The sequence below is a fragment of the Tribolium castaneum genome, chromosome 3 (assembly GCF_031307605.1).
Source record: "Tribolium castaneum strain GA2 chromosome 3, icTriCast1.1, whole genome shotgun sequence".
Lineage (NCBI taxonomy): Eukaryota > Metazoa > Arthropoda > Insecta > Coleoptera > Tenebrionidae > Tribolium > Tribolium castaneum.
In genome coordinates this window covers 10,060,928-10,078,227 of record NC_087396.1, presented here as the reverse complement: position 1 = coordinate 10,078,227, position 17,300 = coordinate 10,060,928, and the positions used below count along the sequence as shown (strand labels likewise).

The following is a 17,300-nucleotide window of genomic DNA, read 5'->3' as shown; positions in this document are numbered from 1 at the left end:
AAAAGAAATGGAACATGAACATGGATAAGTAAAAGAAATTAAAAAAATGGGAAATTACGTCGAAAAAAGTCACAAAATCGCCAAATTTCATCAATGAGTTTTCCAGAGTCGTAACAGAATTTAAATTTAAAAATTCTTCAGAAAAACGTTCGTAAACTAGTGGAGTACAATTTAGACGGTAACTTGAAAATTTGTCGCCAAAATATTATAACAACTCGATCAATCAATACCGTTAAAGGTGTTTAGGTCCCGCTTTGTAATCTAAAAGCTTTGTTGTCCGATCAGATATGGTATTATTTCGAAAAGAACAAAAAAGCCACCTCGACCAAGTTCCCCTTTTCATGTTCAACCTGTTCGTTTGACCAATAAAAGCGAACACAGCGTTTTTCTCTCTCTCAATCGCCTTTTTTCAATGTTCCATAAAACAAAATGTACTGTTTGTAGAGTGTTTTACTCATGTCCTTGTCTTCGATACTGGCCTGAAAAAGATGGAAACTCCCGAAGCGACCGTGGAATAATGACGTGATAAGTTCCAACAGTTTAGAGCTTATTGTTCGTTTTGGGTATGCGACAGTGTTACGTCTTTCATTCGAAAAAGACTAAGACAGACACAAGCCCAGGTAATTCGGATTAGGTCCGCTTTTAGTTAGTGGAGAATTTAAAGGGTTTATTCGTTTATTTATCTCATTAGCGCTGGTCGAGAAGAATTTTTCTTTCGAGTTTTTTTAACATGATGTGGAGAAACGCGGCCCGTTTTGCGTTTCCTAATTATCATTCTTTATTTCAAAACTCATGTTGGCTTCCACATCCTCTGCGCAAAATTGCAACTCATTGACAAAGAGGTGCAAGAAACGTTTTACAAGATCCACCAGCTGGTTAGCTGAGATAATTCGTGTAGACATGCTGCTTTAATAGATCATACATTAGCGCGTCTGCAAACGTCTAAGCCGGATTTTGGTGTTGGTGGCAAAATCCAGAGCGTCAATTTATTTTCTATTATGCGTTTCTTGGAAGATCGTGAGATTTCGTATTAGTTGCAGGCCAAAAAAGGCAAAAGAACGTGCGTTTTGTTAGACGTTCGAACGCCTCGTAAATATTAATCCAGTGGCAACAATGGCTCAAATCAAATATTTTTACGCGCATTACTCTTGAAAGCGAAACTTTTATCTAATTACCATGGTGGTTTACCAAATAACTGGGAGAATTCCAGTCCGATTCGTTCTCCTCCGACACAATTAGCTTCCCATTTGTCACTTGAACAAAAGTACGCAAAGTCAACGACTTACCGTCCATCTGAAGGTAAATGGCAAGACGAGTTTTCCCCTTTCGGGATCGGCAAGCGTGAAGGAGTCGCGTCCCAGCACCACGCTAGAGGTGTTCCCGAAGGAGCACGACCCAGTGCTGGTCACATTGCTCTGGTACTCCTTTAAACACAGTCGAAAGAAAGTGTTACAAGGGGTCGAGCAGCGGCCCATGATGGGAGAGCGCGCACCACCCCCACAACACTCCCCCGTCGAAAGTTCGCCCCGAGGGTTCGCCATCTCCAGGACCTGCAGCTCGAAGAAGCCGGAGCCATGCGCGCACTGTAACAGAAATAGCAAAAAATCAAGGAGAAAAAAATTCGCAATAGACAATGTCGACGAACCCGGTCAGTGGCGAAGCGCGGATAATTTGCTACATTCGGTGCTTTTTTGCGCTTTTAACAAAGTGAATTAATCAGTGGGTATTAAAGCGTGCAAAACAATAACCTGTAATAGCCGTAAAATTGAAATCAATTCAGACGAAGTTGTCAACTACTTAAAACGCTCAATGGTCCGAAGATTGTGGCGTCTAGCGGAGCGCCGATTTGCCAAGTGTGACCACACCTTTACAATTCAAGACCACACAATTGTGCGAGATGGACTGGCGAAAAAAGCAGGGCATGGTTATGGTTGAAGCAATCAAATGGCTTGTGACACTTTTTGTCGAACACCATAAAACGATTTGCTGCTCTAAAATTAATGAGCTATTTCAAATTTTTAACAGTTATAGAACGAAAGGAAGAACTGCACGATAACGTGCTATTTCAGTAATTTCCGTTGAAAGAGAATTCAGTAATTACAGCAACAAAAATTAATTATACTCGTAAAAAAATAGCAAAGACAACTAGAAAAATAAAAATGAAGAGTATCTATTTCCTGTAAAACCATTCAACCATTGCTAAAAAATAAAAATTTTGTTTGACAACTCATGGTGCTCAAGTTCTTACTGAGACTAATCACAACTTTTAAGAATCTGTTTTTTTCTATCTGCTAGAAGAAAATACCTGTATAAACCTAAAAAAATATTGCAACTAGAAGTGCCAAACAAAGACAAAGTTCAAAAATATATGTTAGGAAAAAAATCATTAGTATTTTTAGTGCCTGGTACGTTTGTAATAAAAAAAAATGATTACATGGATTAATGAATAAGTCAAAAAAAAAGATACAAGTATTTTTATGTATTAAAAAATAATACATAATGGTACTTAAAGTGCACCTTCTAACCAATGTATCTTTGTGGGAAACCCTGAATCTTTACATTGTCCCTATATTTGAACTACTGAAGTACAATGCTCTGAACTCAGAATTCGCTAATTTTGAGGCACATTTGAGACCTGTAATATTTAGATCAAGTTCTTTATTTCCGTCAAAATTGGTTACCGTAGGTTCCTCACCAGAAGTTGAGTTTTAAATCATCTGGATCACGATGAAAATGATTTTCTGGAAGTTTGGGTAAATTACTAGAATTTAATTCTTCCAACACGATCTAAGTTCATCGGCATAAAAGATCTGAACTTTCAAAAAATAATGTAACAACTTCTTTAAGATTCTTTCTGCCACGTAAAATTCAAGTACGTAGTTAAGCCAACAAAACGTCTTTCCAAAAAATAAACAAAAACCAAGTTACAAGTACTATAGCAATGTCAAAGAAAAATACACATCATAGCATCTTTCAGAAACTTGATAAATCATGGTTTTAAAAAAAATAAATCATAAATTCACGTTGCAACTGAAAAGGAAAAAGATTTTTATGTTTTACTAAATGGTACGCTATTTATTTTTTCTTCTCCCTCATTTTTTATAAAAAAAAACATTACATTATTAATGAATAAGTTACAAAGAAAAAGGATACAATCCATACAAGTGATACAACTTATTAAAAAAAAATACGAAAAACAAACAGTAAAAAAAATTAAATTCTCATCAGAGTAATACTGTGTATTAATAAATTATAATAAATATATCAAGTTCTTCCTCATTGGTGTTCAAATTGGTTAACGTAGGTTCCTCTTCGCAATACCTAAATTAGTTTGTTTTCCGCTCGATCATCAAAAGCTCTGGACATCCAACTTTCAAAAACAATGCAAACGAATTTTTTAAGAGGCTCCAAATCCTAGTCATTATTCTAATGTCCAAATACTAAAAATCGGTGGTCAAGGGACAGAGAAATGTATATTTCAAATGAATATATTTATATAACTCATATAAATGAGTGCAAGTGATATTAAATCCCTAGAACTTAACTCTGTCTATTTCTCAAAATTAATCATTTCAAAACCCTGCTCAATTGCATTTTATCACAAATTTATTTATTTTTTCAATTTATTATATAATTAAAAAAGTATATCAAAAAAAAGATACAAATATTAACGCCTTTAATGCATAGTGCAATTTATTAAAGTATATTCCTAAAAATTTGTGGATGTTGCGCCAACTATTATAATAATAATTGTATTGAGTGAGTTCATTGTTATATAAGTATTTAAGAAACTCAAATTACCAAATATCTTAATCTCAAGATTCATAAATTTCAACTCCCCTGTTTTGAATATGAACAACCCAACCCTTTGCGTGAGTGTTTTGCAAATTTAAATAGAATTTTTAAATGCAATTTAAAATTCAAATAAGATAAAATCAACCACAACCTAAAACTTTCTCTGAATTTAAAATCATCTGCAATTTTTGTATGCACATTTTTTCTCGTACATTATTACAAAATGTATTAACATAATCTCTTATTAGCACAATTATTCGCTTCCAGTTCTGATTTAAATACGTTTGCAGACAGACAAAACACATAATTATAGAATCTTTAATTTCATGTATTATTAAAGATATTTTTTTCTTCCTTCAGCTAGTTTGAATTTCCGATTCTGCATATTGGAGCGTCGAAACAAAGAGTGATGACATCGAGTCATTCCTTGCGCAACTAATAACTTCACAAGACTACTTTATCCAACAATCCAACAATAACAATAATAAGTGACTACCTATAATAAGTGGGGTTTGTATGCGAGTTGTAACCATTAATAACAGAAACGCGAACTGCCTTACCATTAGCTATAGAGTTCGGTTGAAAACCACGGTTCAAAACCGTTTTATTGCCCACTCATTTTATTCCAGCCAATTATATCGACATGAGATTTAATAATACACTGATTATGCCCAACGACTTTACCGATGCCTGAGAACAGGCCCGAGACGCTGATCCTCCCCGTTCCATCACGTCAACAACCGAAGAAGAGCAAACACCAATATTCCATCAGTCGCCACTTTCTATGCATATCCTGGGTGCTCTAATCGAGTATGGCAAACGAGTAGATCGCCTCCTTATCACCATGTCGGATCTACTCGGTACCCATTGTTTCATTCGCACTGAATCAGGATGGACATTCTTCGTGTCAAGTCTGTTGCGCATCAATGGATTGTTCTTCGCCTCGCTAGCATTGTTCTGATGTAATAAGAAATTCGACTTTTATCCGGCCATCGCTTATTAAAAAATATTATTGGTGGTGGAAGTACTCGTAAAAACGATGCCTTACAGAGCCGGAAAACCTCGGCTCTGTTTCCGGTGATGTTGGCACACCTGAGCGGATTTTTGTGTCCCGGTGCAAAGGTAAGCCGACACCGGGCACTAAGCCGAGCTTGGAGAAATCGAATCTGCGACGAAATCGATCGGTGTTTGTTCTAGAACTCTTCAATTCTTGGTTGCGGTCACTCATGCCACCTATGAAGGTCATATCAGTATTTATTCAAAATCCAGTTTGTTGGCCGTTTATTATTGAGTGTACAAACACAGCTGGATGAAGATTGCGTGCATGAAGCTTCGGCGGGGTCTGTGTATGAAATCGCTGGCTGGATCCGTCAAGCGAGACGGTGCGGAGGAAAAAACGACCAAAAACCGTCTCAACATAATGCTTTGAAATCGTTTTATTAAAAGAAGCTAAAAACTTAAACGATGTTTAGACATTGTTAAGTTATTAAGTTTTTTCAGCGACTCTCCTAGAAAATTGCTCTTCTTGTTCTCTCCGAATACGTGGAAGTGTTCTTACAGTCACGATTTTTAATCTTTGGAAATTATTTAATTTTCTCATGGCTCAATAAACAAAGTTGAATTGCACATTGTAAATGCTCGTCCATTAACATACTCGGTTAAGCAAATTTATGTGCGCTACATGTAAATATATGGATATTGCAACTAGGAATCATAATGGAACAGCGGCACACACTGGTCAAGATCGCCACGTTACACGATTGCTTTTTCCAAAAATCGTAAAAAAAGTAAGAAATATGAACAACAAATATCCTTTAAAAACATAAAAACTTTGCGCTAAAATAAGACACAATAAAACTAATCAGAAATCAGAACAACGTTTTCCTTCCATGTTGCTGGATTTTGATCATGAAGCATTTTCTACCGTTGTGTTGGCAAGTAGTTCAAAGCGCTTGTCACAAAAGGTTTATAAAAAGTACAAAAGCTAAGCGCTAAGCGATTACTTTTTTGTGGCAAACAGCAATTCATGATGAAATTTAATATTAGAGAAGATTGTGATATACAGAGCGACTCAGAATATCCGCAACAGAATGTACTGTTTGCAGACAAGCAAACTTGCACTTACTATCATATCAATATAAAATATTTAGATAATTCGATAAATAAACTCGTTGACATAATATTTTACCAAGATGTAAGGATGATTCATTTAATTTTCCGTCCACCTGTTAAGACCGGTTCGCAATTAGTTATTCTAAATTAACACAATGATTGGATTCATAATTTATTTTCAAAAAGTATTTTTAATTACTTCGCTGACGAATATTAATCACTTTTTGGTTTACTTTTTGCCATATTCAAATCGTAAATGTTGCCAAATTAAAAACTGTATTAAGCATTTGGACCATTTATTAATGGTTTCTTCTGTAGACGGTTTAAATTTAAAAATTAACGAAGCAACTGCAATATACTATTAATTACATGTTATAAATTACACATATTCATAACTATTTTCTTCGTGAACAATTCTCAAAATGATAATTTCTAATAACCGGTATATTTAAATAAAATGTACTTTGAGTAACGAGAATAAAGATTATTTTCATCAGGACTACTTTTTCCTTGAACATATTTCAGAAACCAAAAAAATTGTACATACAGGCGTCCGTTTTTCGAGCTCCACCATGGGGATCTGACTTATTATAAGAGATACAGGGTCGGTTAAATTAGAACAAAGTTGCGCATTGTTATACTGAACCGTTATCTAAATGAAAATTTGATGTATCATTTTTAGATTTTGAATTATTGAAAAAAAAAAAAGATAATTGTAATTTTTTTCAGGCGAAAACCAAAAAGACTAGACGTTTCAAATAGATCGTGCTTCAGGCACCTTTTTACAAGGAGTCTAAATCAGTCATCGTGTTTTCCAAGGCGTTCTGGACGTCAACGTTACAACACTCCACTTTGGTTTTTCTTACGAAAGCTATGGTCGCTTTTTGTATTTTTCCTATTCTTATTAATTATTCTTGATTACAACAATGTATCACATGATATAGTAGCGGTCAGCTCGATTTGCGTGTGCGTCATCAATTTCATTTTTTCATTACCAACACAAAGCTATAAAAAATTATCAAAAACAATGCAAATTTAAACAGCTAAAGGCTATCTAAGGGTGGTATCCTTGAACATTAATTTACATGTGCACTTCGACAACACCGTCAAGTGTCACGAATTTGTCAAACTGACATTGACAGTAAATTATAGACGTCGTCGCATGGTTGTCGAAAGTGTTATCGGTGTTAATCGCAAGTATTTTCCGTTCGTTTATTGTGTTTTGTGATTTGCGTTTCGTTAGGTTTTTGATTCTGCGTTAATTAGTTCTTGTTTTGTGAATCTGTATCTTTCGTAACAATTCATAATTTAATTACTTTGTAACCTCAAAAAATATTTGATAGTTTGTCACCGCTATGCCCCTGCTATGTAAACGTAGTGACAGAAATGTCAGATGACGCACACGCAAACGGAGCTGAGCGCTACCATATAATCGAATCTTACATGTAGATCACAATGTAGAAAAAAGCATTCTTGCTTTGGGAAAATCGTCAACAATTTTGTTTTAAACAAACTAGATTCTGAAGGTATTATTGAATTTAGATCAAGAAGGTTCACATTTCCACCAAGCTTGATTATTTAAAAACTAACAATATGATAAGGTAGAAAGTTTATTCTTCGCAAAACAAAACAAAACAAAGTTATAAAAATTGTGCTCGCGTATTTAATGGAACTGTCAAAATTTTGTTTGTTAAATAAATTTGGTGTTTTTCCCAAAGCAATATTTGTAAAAACGCTTTTTTCGTAATTTTAATAGCATGTGACTTTCGATCATAACATTTGGCACATCGTTGTAATCGGGAACAAAAAGACTTTTCAAAAATACAAGTATCAAATATGGTGTCCAAAAAAAAACCAACTGCTGAGTGTTATAACTCTGACATCAAGAACGCCTTGGAAAAGGCGATGACAGGTTTAGATTTCTTATAAAAAAGTGCCCAAAGAATGTCTTATTAATACTTAAAAACGTCTATTTGGTTTTCGTTTGAAAAAATAAATTTGTAATTAAAAATTTGTAATTTTCGTTTTTTTTAAATAATTCAAAAACTAAAAATGACTTCAAATTTTCTTTTAGACAAGTGTTCAGCATAAAAAACTGCCCGAATTTAACCGACTTTGCATTTCTTCTGTAAATGAGATTCACATGATGGAGCTCGAAAAACGGACACCCTGTATAATGATTGAAAAATCAATTATGTTACGTCAAAAGTTTGTAAGAGTTTAAAACGCTTATAACTGATTGAAATAAGGTAATTTAGTGCTTATTTTAGCATTTTTTGACCGTTTTCGATAAAATTTCTTGAGATAAATGAATCACTGGCTCAAAAATAAGAAAAATAACTCAGAGTCACTAAATCACGTAAACAAATAACAAATAAGTAAGACCTAATTTAAGACATATAAGTAATTGAGCTATTTCTTCAGAATATTTCTTTATTTTTTCCTTTTCCTCTTTTCCTACTTGTCTTTTGGAAAAAAGATATCACCAACAATTAAAAGAATTTTCTTTTTCACAATAATTCTTTATTGCATGTTATGTTTCTGCAATCAATTGTCATCATCAGCTTAAATAAAAGAAATAAAGAGCCTTCAACAATTTCTAAAAGATTACTTAATTATTAGCAATTTTTGAAAATCAAATTAGGTTTTTCAAATTAAATTGAATTCTCTGTATTTAGGCTGATGATGCCAGTTGATTGCTGAAACATATTTTGATCTGACTACAAGGAATAATTATTTTTGAAGTGTGGATAAAACTTAGTTCCTTGAAACCGACCCCAATTATCCAAAAATCCCTTTCCAGTTAACAAATTCACCAAAATATTAATTCTTGTCTTAAGGAAAATTTAAATGAATCTACATTAATTAACATAATTTACTTATAATATTGGTTTGTGCGAAAAATTAGAAAAAATAAAAATGTCAAAAATAATGTTAGACCATCAAACCAGAGCATAGCTGTTTACCACAGGTTCTCTGGTTTTAATTGTGCTTTTTGTCCTATTTGAAAGATTTTACAGTTTTTTTTTACAGAAAAGCAGCAAATATTTGATAGAAGGATCTTCCAAAAATGTAAAATTTGACGGATCAGTAAACAAAACGTTTTTTAAATCTGTGGTTTCTGTATTAACCTATTTAATAAAGTTAGAAGCGCAAGGAAACAATAAATAAGTCTTTATAGTCTGTACAATAACTAATGAACGAGTGCAATTGTCTAAAAAAAAAAATATTCAATAAAATTTATTCATTAAGGTAGCTGATTCTCTCTGTGCCATTATGTATTATGATGAATGGATGAAGCTAACAAAGAAACAGGATGGCACACAATATAAACAATTCCAGTATTATATCAAGCAAGTCAATTGATTGAATTACTAATAAACTATTTGAGCAAATCATGCCGCAAAGACCAAACTAATTTCAAGCATCGCACCCTAGTCTGGTCGTATCTTTCCCAAACTCGCAGTGGGCGTTAGATTTACGACTAAAGCTTCGTCACAACAGGGGTTCCAGTTATGATTATTGCGAATTCTCGACTCGCAGCCGAAAAAATAATATGGCCAAGCATGAGTGAACATGAATTTTCGTCTCCGTATCACCTGCCAAAATTGAGTTGTCGATTTCCGACTTATCGGCCTACTCCTGAAATGGTAACTCGACAAGCACACGACACTAAACCCGCCTAATATGGATCGAGGATAATTGGCACGAGCACAATTTAACTTAATTTGTCTCATTCGACGGTAAATTAAGAATTTTCGGCTTGGCATTCCAATCATTTGCTTTAGATGGGCACAAGCCAATTAAAACTAGGATTAATTGGACGTTGCAAATTAAACTAGTATTTGGAAACGTAACTATTGTCGTAAATCGTGGATTTCCAGCAACGTTCTCGTTAGCGTTTCCGGAAGGTTCATTAACTTGAGGACAAATTCATCAATTTGGCATAAACTAGCTGGTTTCTCACCTTTGCTTGTCTAAAACAGGAAGTCCCATATTGTCACAATCATGAAATAAACCCAGGCAAGTTATACGAAACGTGACTATTATAAATGGACGTTTTAAACGAATTCATGTTAAAACAAAATTTACGATAATCCGTGCCTGTGTCCCGAAAGCGAACAATGGTCTATTTAAAATGATCCTCGTTAGCTTTCCTTGATTGTATGCTAATTGCGTTAATTAAATTAGATTACGTATAATTAAAAGCTTTACTCGATTTAATTAGCCTCAACAGTGACAAGATTTTGAACCTGAGCAACCTTAGAATAAAAGGATAATTCAAGGAATTTATGCATAATTGCGCTAGATAATCACTTAAATGTAAATGAAACGCGATTTATTCACCGTTTGTGTCTTGTTATTATTTATTATGATAAATATGCGAAGAATGCGTGAGAAATTGTCATATATCGTAACACGAAATTTGTCTCGAATAAATATTTACTTGATAGGTCTGAGGCTAGGATAAAAGAATGTTCCTCGAAAAATTGTTGTTTAAGATGTGTACACAGTGATAACGCCATAAATAATAAGTAGGAGACTGCAGTTCCCACAAAATTATTTAAAAAAACAGTTGTGCCTCAAGCCAGAGCACGTCTCGTTAATAAAAATTTTTATTTAGTGACAAAACGGTGCAAATCAAGCACGTACAATAAACACCATCTCGGTAAATATCTATAACCCATATTTGTTCAGATCTTCCAACAAAGAAGAAAAAATCAACACAAGTACATTTACGGGATTGAATGTGTGGAATATTAATTAAGTTCCATTTTATCGACGTAATTACCGCCAATAATAGATAGTGTGGGAGAACCGAAGCGTGATAAGATGTCGTAAATTGCATGAAAACAACAAAATTGAACTGCTATCCGCGCTAATAAATTTGCAACTTAATTTCGAAGCAACGATATCGACCACTAAGAGGATGGGGCGATAACGACTCCTCGTGCAACAGCATAAATTCGCATATGGGTACGAGAACGTGCCCAACGGAGCCACACAAAACGAGTTTCATTCGGGAATTAATCATTCAAATTTATTCAAAGTTTCCCTCAATCGCGATGTTATTAAATAACTATAGACAGATCCCATGTTCAATATTCAATCCGCTATCATTTCCGTTATGTTGGCTGTTTATTCAAATTTTATATTTATATAATTATTGCTAAAGTGCCAATGCTTATCTAAAGACAGTTCTAAATCAATATACAGGATGTTGCTGGGTCATGGAATATGAAAAATTAACACAAATGTTAGTCGCGTAAAAAATATTTCATTAATAAATTATGTAAATGAATTCCAGAACGCATTTTTGAAATAATTAGCTGTTTTTTACTTTGCTTGTACAATTTTTTTTGGCCTTTTAAGTTGTCAATACGACCCTTGAAAATGAAACTACCGAATCTGTCAAAATGTTCTGTTTCCAATATTTATGGCTGCTGCTACAAAGACGAAGGTCGGCTAACCTAATAATGGTTCGTTCCTATTATTAGAGATTCTTTGGTTCATAAATCATTCATCAAATAAAAATTTGTTATTGCATCTCTGTTATTTGGAAAAGTAATTTAAATAAAACAAATTAAGCAAGATAAAATGTACTTTCCAAATTCCCTAAAAAGAAATAAAATTACATTTTGAAATCAAAAATTATCTTTTTAACCCTTGTGTCTTCAGGACACATGCAAAAGTATTCTGCTCAAGTACATACAGGGTCGCTAAAAAGGATGGATATCTGAAATCTTTTACAATTTTCTATCATCATACAATGCTACATCATACAACAATGCTACGTTTAAGTGAAAATCATAAGAAATTCTTATGATGGGTGGTTATGGCTACAGAAAGCCAAAAAGTCAATATAAATCATTTGAAACATCACTTGTAGCATAGAAATCATGTATTTCCACTTTAAGCTTTTTTTATTAAAATGTGATCTTTTTTCTTAAAAAGTGTTATTTTAACAATCATTATTACCTTTTATTAATTTATTATTTGTTTAGCTCAGGAGATTAAAGACAACATTTTCAAAACATTTTCTTTTTAAAGTTTGGTTAAAATAAGGTATACATGTGTTACACCATAAGACTCAGAAAAAATGCTGTTCTTAAATTATTAAATTTGACCCTTCTGGTCAATAAAAAAAGCAAGTTAGCCTTGTATTCTCTAAACAAATGAAGATAGAAATTTAATTAACATCTGAAACACCGAAATTTATATACTTTTAAGCATATACCAAATTTCAACAAGTTTTAATGAATTATTTTTTAATATTTAACTGCATCCATACTTTTTAGCGACCCTGTATACCGGAAGAAGTTATTGTAAAACACAAAAGTATGCAAGACTTCGTCTCGGGCGTGGTTTATTTTCTGCTTAATGGAGTTTGGTTGGTAACCCCATTTCCAAAATTCTTGCAAACAATTCAGAAATAAAACCGGAGTCCTCCATTCTTTGTTCAAAAATATCTCCTCAATTTGGTCGTCGTTCAGCGCTCGCTTTTGTAAACCCAATCATGTCCTCGTAATAAAAAGCTCAATTATTTAGTCGGCTCACGAAATAAATGTAAAACTGAATACACGAGTTCCTATTTGTTTCCAAAATCGACATGAACTTTAATTAGTATTCTCCCAACATTCTCCGTCACCCATTTCATCTCGACCTTGAACGAATCTAACATTTTTAATTCAAAAGTTTAACGTTCAGATTAACCTTTGTGGAGTTGATCTGGATCATTCTTTTCCACCGTGTCTCGTAAAATATTTAACAAATAGTCAAGTGTTCTTCTGCGAGAAGCTCTTTAAAAATCTACATAAGAGGAAGCCATAAAATTCCCGTGTATCAGACCAACACCGAAAGGAAAGTAAAAGGATGGCGTTTGTTACATAAACAATAAAGATAAGGGGGCACTCTTCTGTAAAGCTGCTTCTGGATAAGAATGAGCGACTTAATTAGCCACCGCTCATTAATAAGCAATTTTGTGGATTAAATGAAGATTTCACGTTCGCGCTTTAACGGGTTATTGTACACATTCATTACCTGCAATTAGGTTAATTCATTTCCTACTACATCAACCCTATTTTTAGAACTCTTCCTCGATATCTAGAGAGCGAGTTAATGTAGGTCAATTATTCCCCGACTAATTGATTCAGCGAATCGAAAATTACGAATTTACGTGTTTATTAATTAATCAGATTATTCACCTCGGCCAAACGACTATTAATTAACCACACAAATAAACTACCGAGTCTATGTTTGGGTTTAGGAGACGCCACCACATCAACAACCGCGCCGATAAAAGAATCCGCAAAAGTAAACATTCATTCATCTCACCGTTTTCAGGAGAAAGTAATAAAATTTACGCAATTTCCTCCTAATACCACGGGTTTGTGTTTACAGATAAGCCTTTTCTCGGCCTTATTAAAAAGAAATAGTTTCCGAAAACCTGTCTCGACTACCACTTCGAGTGGCTAAAGATGGAAGGCAAAGATAAACAACTTTAAAAACTACTATAGAACCATCACAACGTATACAAAAACACATTAATCTCGGTTGAAGATCTAAGATGGCTCTGACGAATGTCATTTGTTTATTGTCGCGCGTTGCTGTTGACGGGAGGTCCAGGATCAAGTTAGATTTTTTTTTATAAAATGTCAATCATTGTTCAAACTCTTTTTTTTTCCATACCCTTCAGAGAGCAATATTTTTGAAGAAACCTATTTGTCTTGTATTTACTTCACTATAATTAAATCACTTTCAAGGTAGCAATTACAGGTTTCGTATTCTTGAAAATGTTGCATGCAACAAAACTGCCGAGAAAAATACTGGAACAGATTGTGCAACTAAAAAATGGCGTTTTCGATTTCCACTTCAGGTAAAATGGTGAGGTCCTAATGACGCGCTCTATTTCTATTTTAGAAATAAATTAGGTTACACGTATCGTATACAGTATTTTTTCTGCTGTTAAAAATTAAGCGATTTTTGGAGTAGTAAAACAATAGATGGAAACGGTAAATTAATTAAAAAAACTAACTTAGTTTGATACTTTTTTGAGACAGTTTGCACTCAATAGCGTGAAAAATAATTATAATGCGTACGTACCTACCATGTACATACAGAATTATATATTTAATATTTTTAAATATTTATTATCCAATGTTTTTATATTTTTTTATCCAATTATATTCGTATTTTTGTAAAATAATCAACTTTTGGAAAACTGACTTGAATTTTTTTTAAACATTTCGATAATAATTGTTTCACTTCAAGCATTTGCAATTATTTCTCGGTTTGGAATACAAAATTCTAATTTTGTGGGCGGGGTTAACCCTACAAGTCTTTACCGTCTCATTTGCTGGTCGAATAATTTATCTGTCATACAAAAAATGGCATCACAATCAAGGTGTTTGTGATTGGATATTGATGGGCCAACGCACTCCCAACTATAGAACAGACCAATCACAAGGCGTTTGGAAAGTTAACAAAAAACTAGTAACTATTTTATTATTGCGTGAATGTGGGCTGATAAATGCCAAACGAACTAAAATATCGCTGGAGTTTTCAATTGTAGTAACTGTTTCGATTTAGTTGTCTAATACGAACAAAAATTTAAAACAATTTCGGTCGTTCCTGTTAATAAAAAAATACCACAAAGCGTCCCGAAATAACATCAACATTTTAAAATAAATTTTGATAATGTAGAAGAATTAGGTTCTTAATGTTGAATTAAAATATTTTTTGTCTACCAAGAAGTTGATGGTAAAATGGCAAAAATACCTCTACGAGTAACAATAGATTATCCAGAATATTTGTGGATAATCTATTTGAATATTTATATTTCTTATATTTATTTATATTATATTTATATAATTTCTGGATAATCTATTTAAATCAGGTTTATTTTTTATCTTCCTCAAAATTCGTTCTCAAAAATGTACTATTGGTATGACACTCAAATGCATAAAAAAATATTCCTAAGATCTTATAACGAATTAAGAAATGGTTTTGTACTGGCCTGTAATAAATTCTACAAAGGCGTTTGATTTCTTATTCTTTTACAACTTAATAAAATGATGTATTTATACTATGAATTACTAGAAAAAGTACTTAGATGATGTCACGTAAGATTATGTAAATTGTCAAAAATATAATCAAAAAATTCCAGTCCAACGGCATAATTCATCAGTTTTTGTACAAAATAATTTGAAAAGAAACGACAGTACTTTAAAAATAGCAGTAAAAGGAATGAAGTTACAACAGATGCGCTTTACAACTTTTTTTCGATAAAAATTTATTATCACAAAATTTTAACAGGTACTGTTCCACAATCCGGAAAACAGTTTTTTGTTCCAACACCTATAGAGACAAAATATAAATATGCAATTGAGAGCAATCCAAATTCCAAAATCAACGTTTAAATTCCTTTTTTTATTAAAAATTAATTACCGAATTTGAAATAACAAAAATTATTCCTACTTCAATACAATAATTAGTATCAACTGAGAAAATTTAAAATTAGACATTTTTAAAAACTAAAATTTGTTTATTTCTAAAAATTTTCTTTTATATTAGAATTGGAAAAAATAATAAAATCTCACACTAGCCCTTAAATTATATTGAAAAGGGTTAGATTTTTTATTCCTTTATAATTTAATAAAAAATGTATTTATGCTAACAATGAATTAATAAAACGTATCTCATTCACGTCACAAAATAGGATGTCTCAAAAATTTACAATAACAAAAATAAATTTCACAAGTCTTGGTAAACTTATCTAACTCATCAGTTTTTTTTAAAAAATCTATATTTGGAAAATATTTTACTACAAAAAAGATGATGTCAGAAAAAGCTCAACTTCGAATAAAGTTTTTTTTCCAAAATTATTAATAGTACTCCACAATAGGGAAACTTTTTTTGTTACCAGCATGTGAGGGAGAGGGATTAGAGAGCAGTCTGAATTGGACTTCTTAATTTTTACTTTTATTTTTATCAGCATCAATTTAGAAAAAATAGAATAAACAGAAAAATTGTTCTATAAATAAAAATGAAATTTAGTAACAGCGAATTAATTCATCTCGGGCAATTTATTATATGGATAATGCAGTTAATGGATGTGTGGAATTTAATTGGCATGATCATGATTATGAGACTAATAATGTCTGTAATATGCCCCAATAAAACCCGTGGGAACCACCCGGCAATCACCACTCCGTCGCCAAATCGGTACTTCCCCGCGTACTTAATTTAAGAAAACTAATTACCTGTAGCAGGTTGAGTAGCAGAAGGAAGAACTGTAATAAATATCCATGGGTCATGCTCCTACACAATAATCGCCACATGACACTGCACATAATCACCGCAAACAGCCCACATCGAGCTAAATCCTCCCCCAACTTTTTCCCGAAAAAAAATTATATTCACTTGTAATATTACGTCCGCGACTTCGCGTTGCGCTGTCGTACACGTTCCACTCAACGGCCGGTGGACTACTGAAGAGTGGCGCAGCCGCAGGCAGCCCCCTGCCTCTCGGGCACAGCATCCGCGATGGACCAATAAGAGAGCACCGAGAGGCTTCTTTGTGCCCCGGCGAACGCTGTTTTGGCGCCCCAGGCCAACAACTTGTTGAATGCTGGACGAAGCTTTCGGTGTTCTATAAATTGTTACCGTTTGCAGTGCAGACATCAAAAAGAATGAAGCTGCAGGAGTTGCTAAATAACCAGGAAACCGGCGGAAGGACTCCTTTGTTGCGATAAGGAGGAGCTCACACGGTAGTGGAGATTGCGTTTGCAAATTAAATGGTGGAGTTATGAATTATGGTAAAAAATTGTTGGTTGTTACTGGTTGAAAGTCGTGATTTCGTGCACTGGAGCATTGACTCGAAAGGTTCAATCAAAACCGATTCGAAAATAAAACACTTCAGATTCGGATTCACCAGTTGTAAATTGTTAATTGAATAGGTTCAATAAAATAGTGTTTGTTATTCATACTATTCAATAGGAACGGTACCTAATTCTAAACAATTTCTTTTAATAATATCCATCGTGATTAAATAATATTCAAGTAAATTAATGATTTTTGAGAGGTTTTGGGCCCTTTTCGGTTGTTTGCTTTTGAGCAAACAGTTAAATTTGTAAGATACTACCTTGATTTTTAAGACGCCAAATGTCCTGGCCCAGAAGTAACATTTTATACTCTACTAAGTGTTATACAAACCGGAAAATTATTCTTAAAACCTTTAGAACGTTATGAATGCGAAATTACGAGTATAATACATAGGTTACAGCTAAAAATGTACTATAACTATTTTTAAATAATAAAAAAGGGACAAACGAAACATACTAATTAGAATTTTCTGATTAAATAATAAGAATAAAGCTTTGCAATTTTATAGA

General features: G+C 33.1%; 1 protein-coding gene across 2 annotated transcripts in view; it reads right to left on the bottom strand.

The window, feature by feature from the left end:
• Nucleotides 1–16,418, bottom strand: part of Ser (Serrate) — a 118,232-nt gene extending 101,814 nt beyond the window's left edge. The window contains exons 1-2 of one of the 2 annotated variants that reach the window (XM_008198074.3): nt 16,170–16,418; nt 1,287–1,583 (exon numbers count right to left, since the gene is read on the bottom strand). In XM_008198074.3, coding sequence (XP_008196296.2) covers nt 1,287–1,583; nt 16,170–16,259 — 387 coding nt within the window. In that variant the 5' untranslated portion in view covers nt 16,260–16,418. The remainder of the gene's footprint in view (nt 1–1,286; nt 1,584–16,169) is intronic. The other variant, XM_008198075.3, reaches the window with a different exon arrangement.
• Between the last annotated feature and the right edge of the window lie 882 nt (nt 16,419–17,300).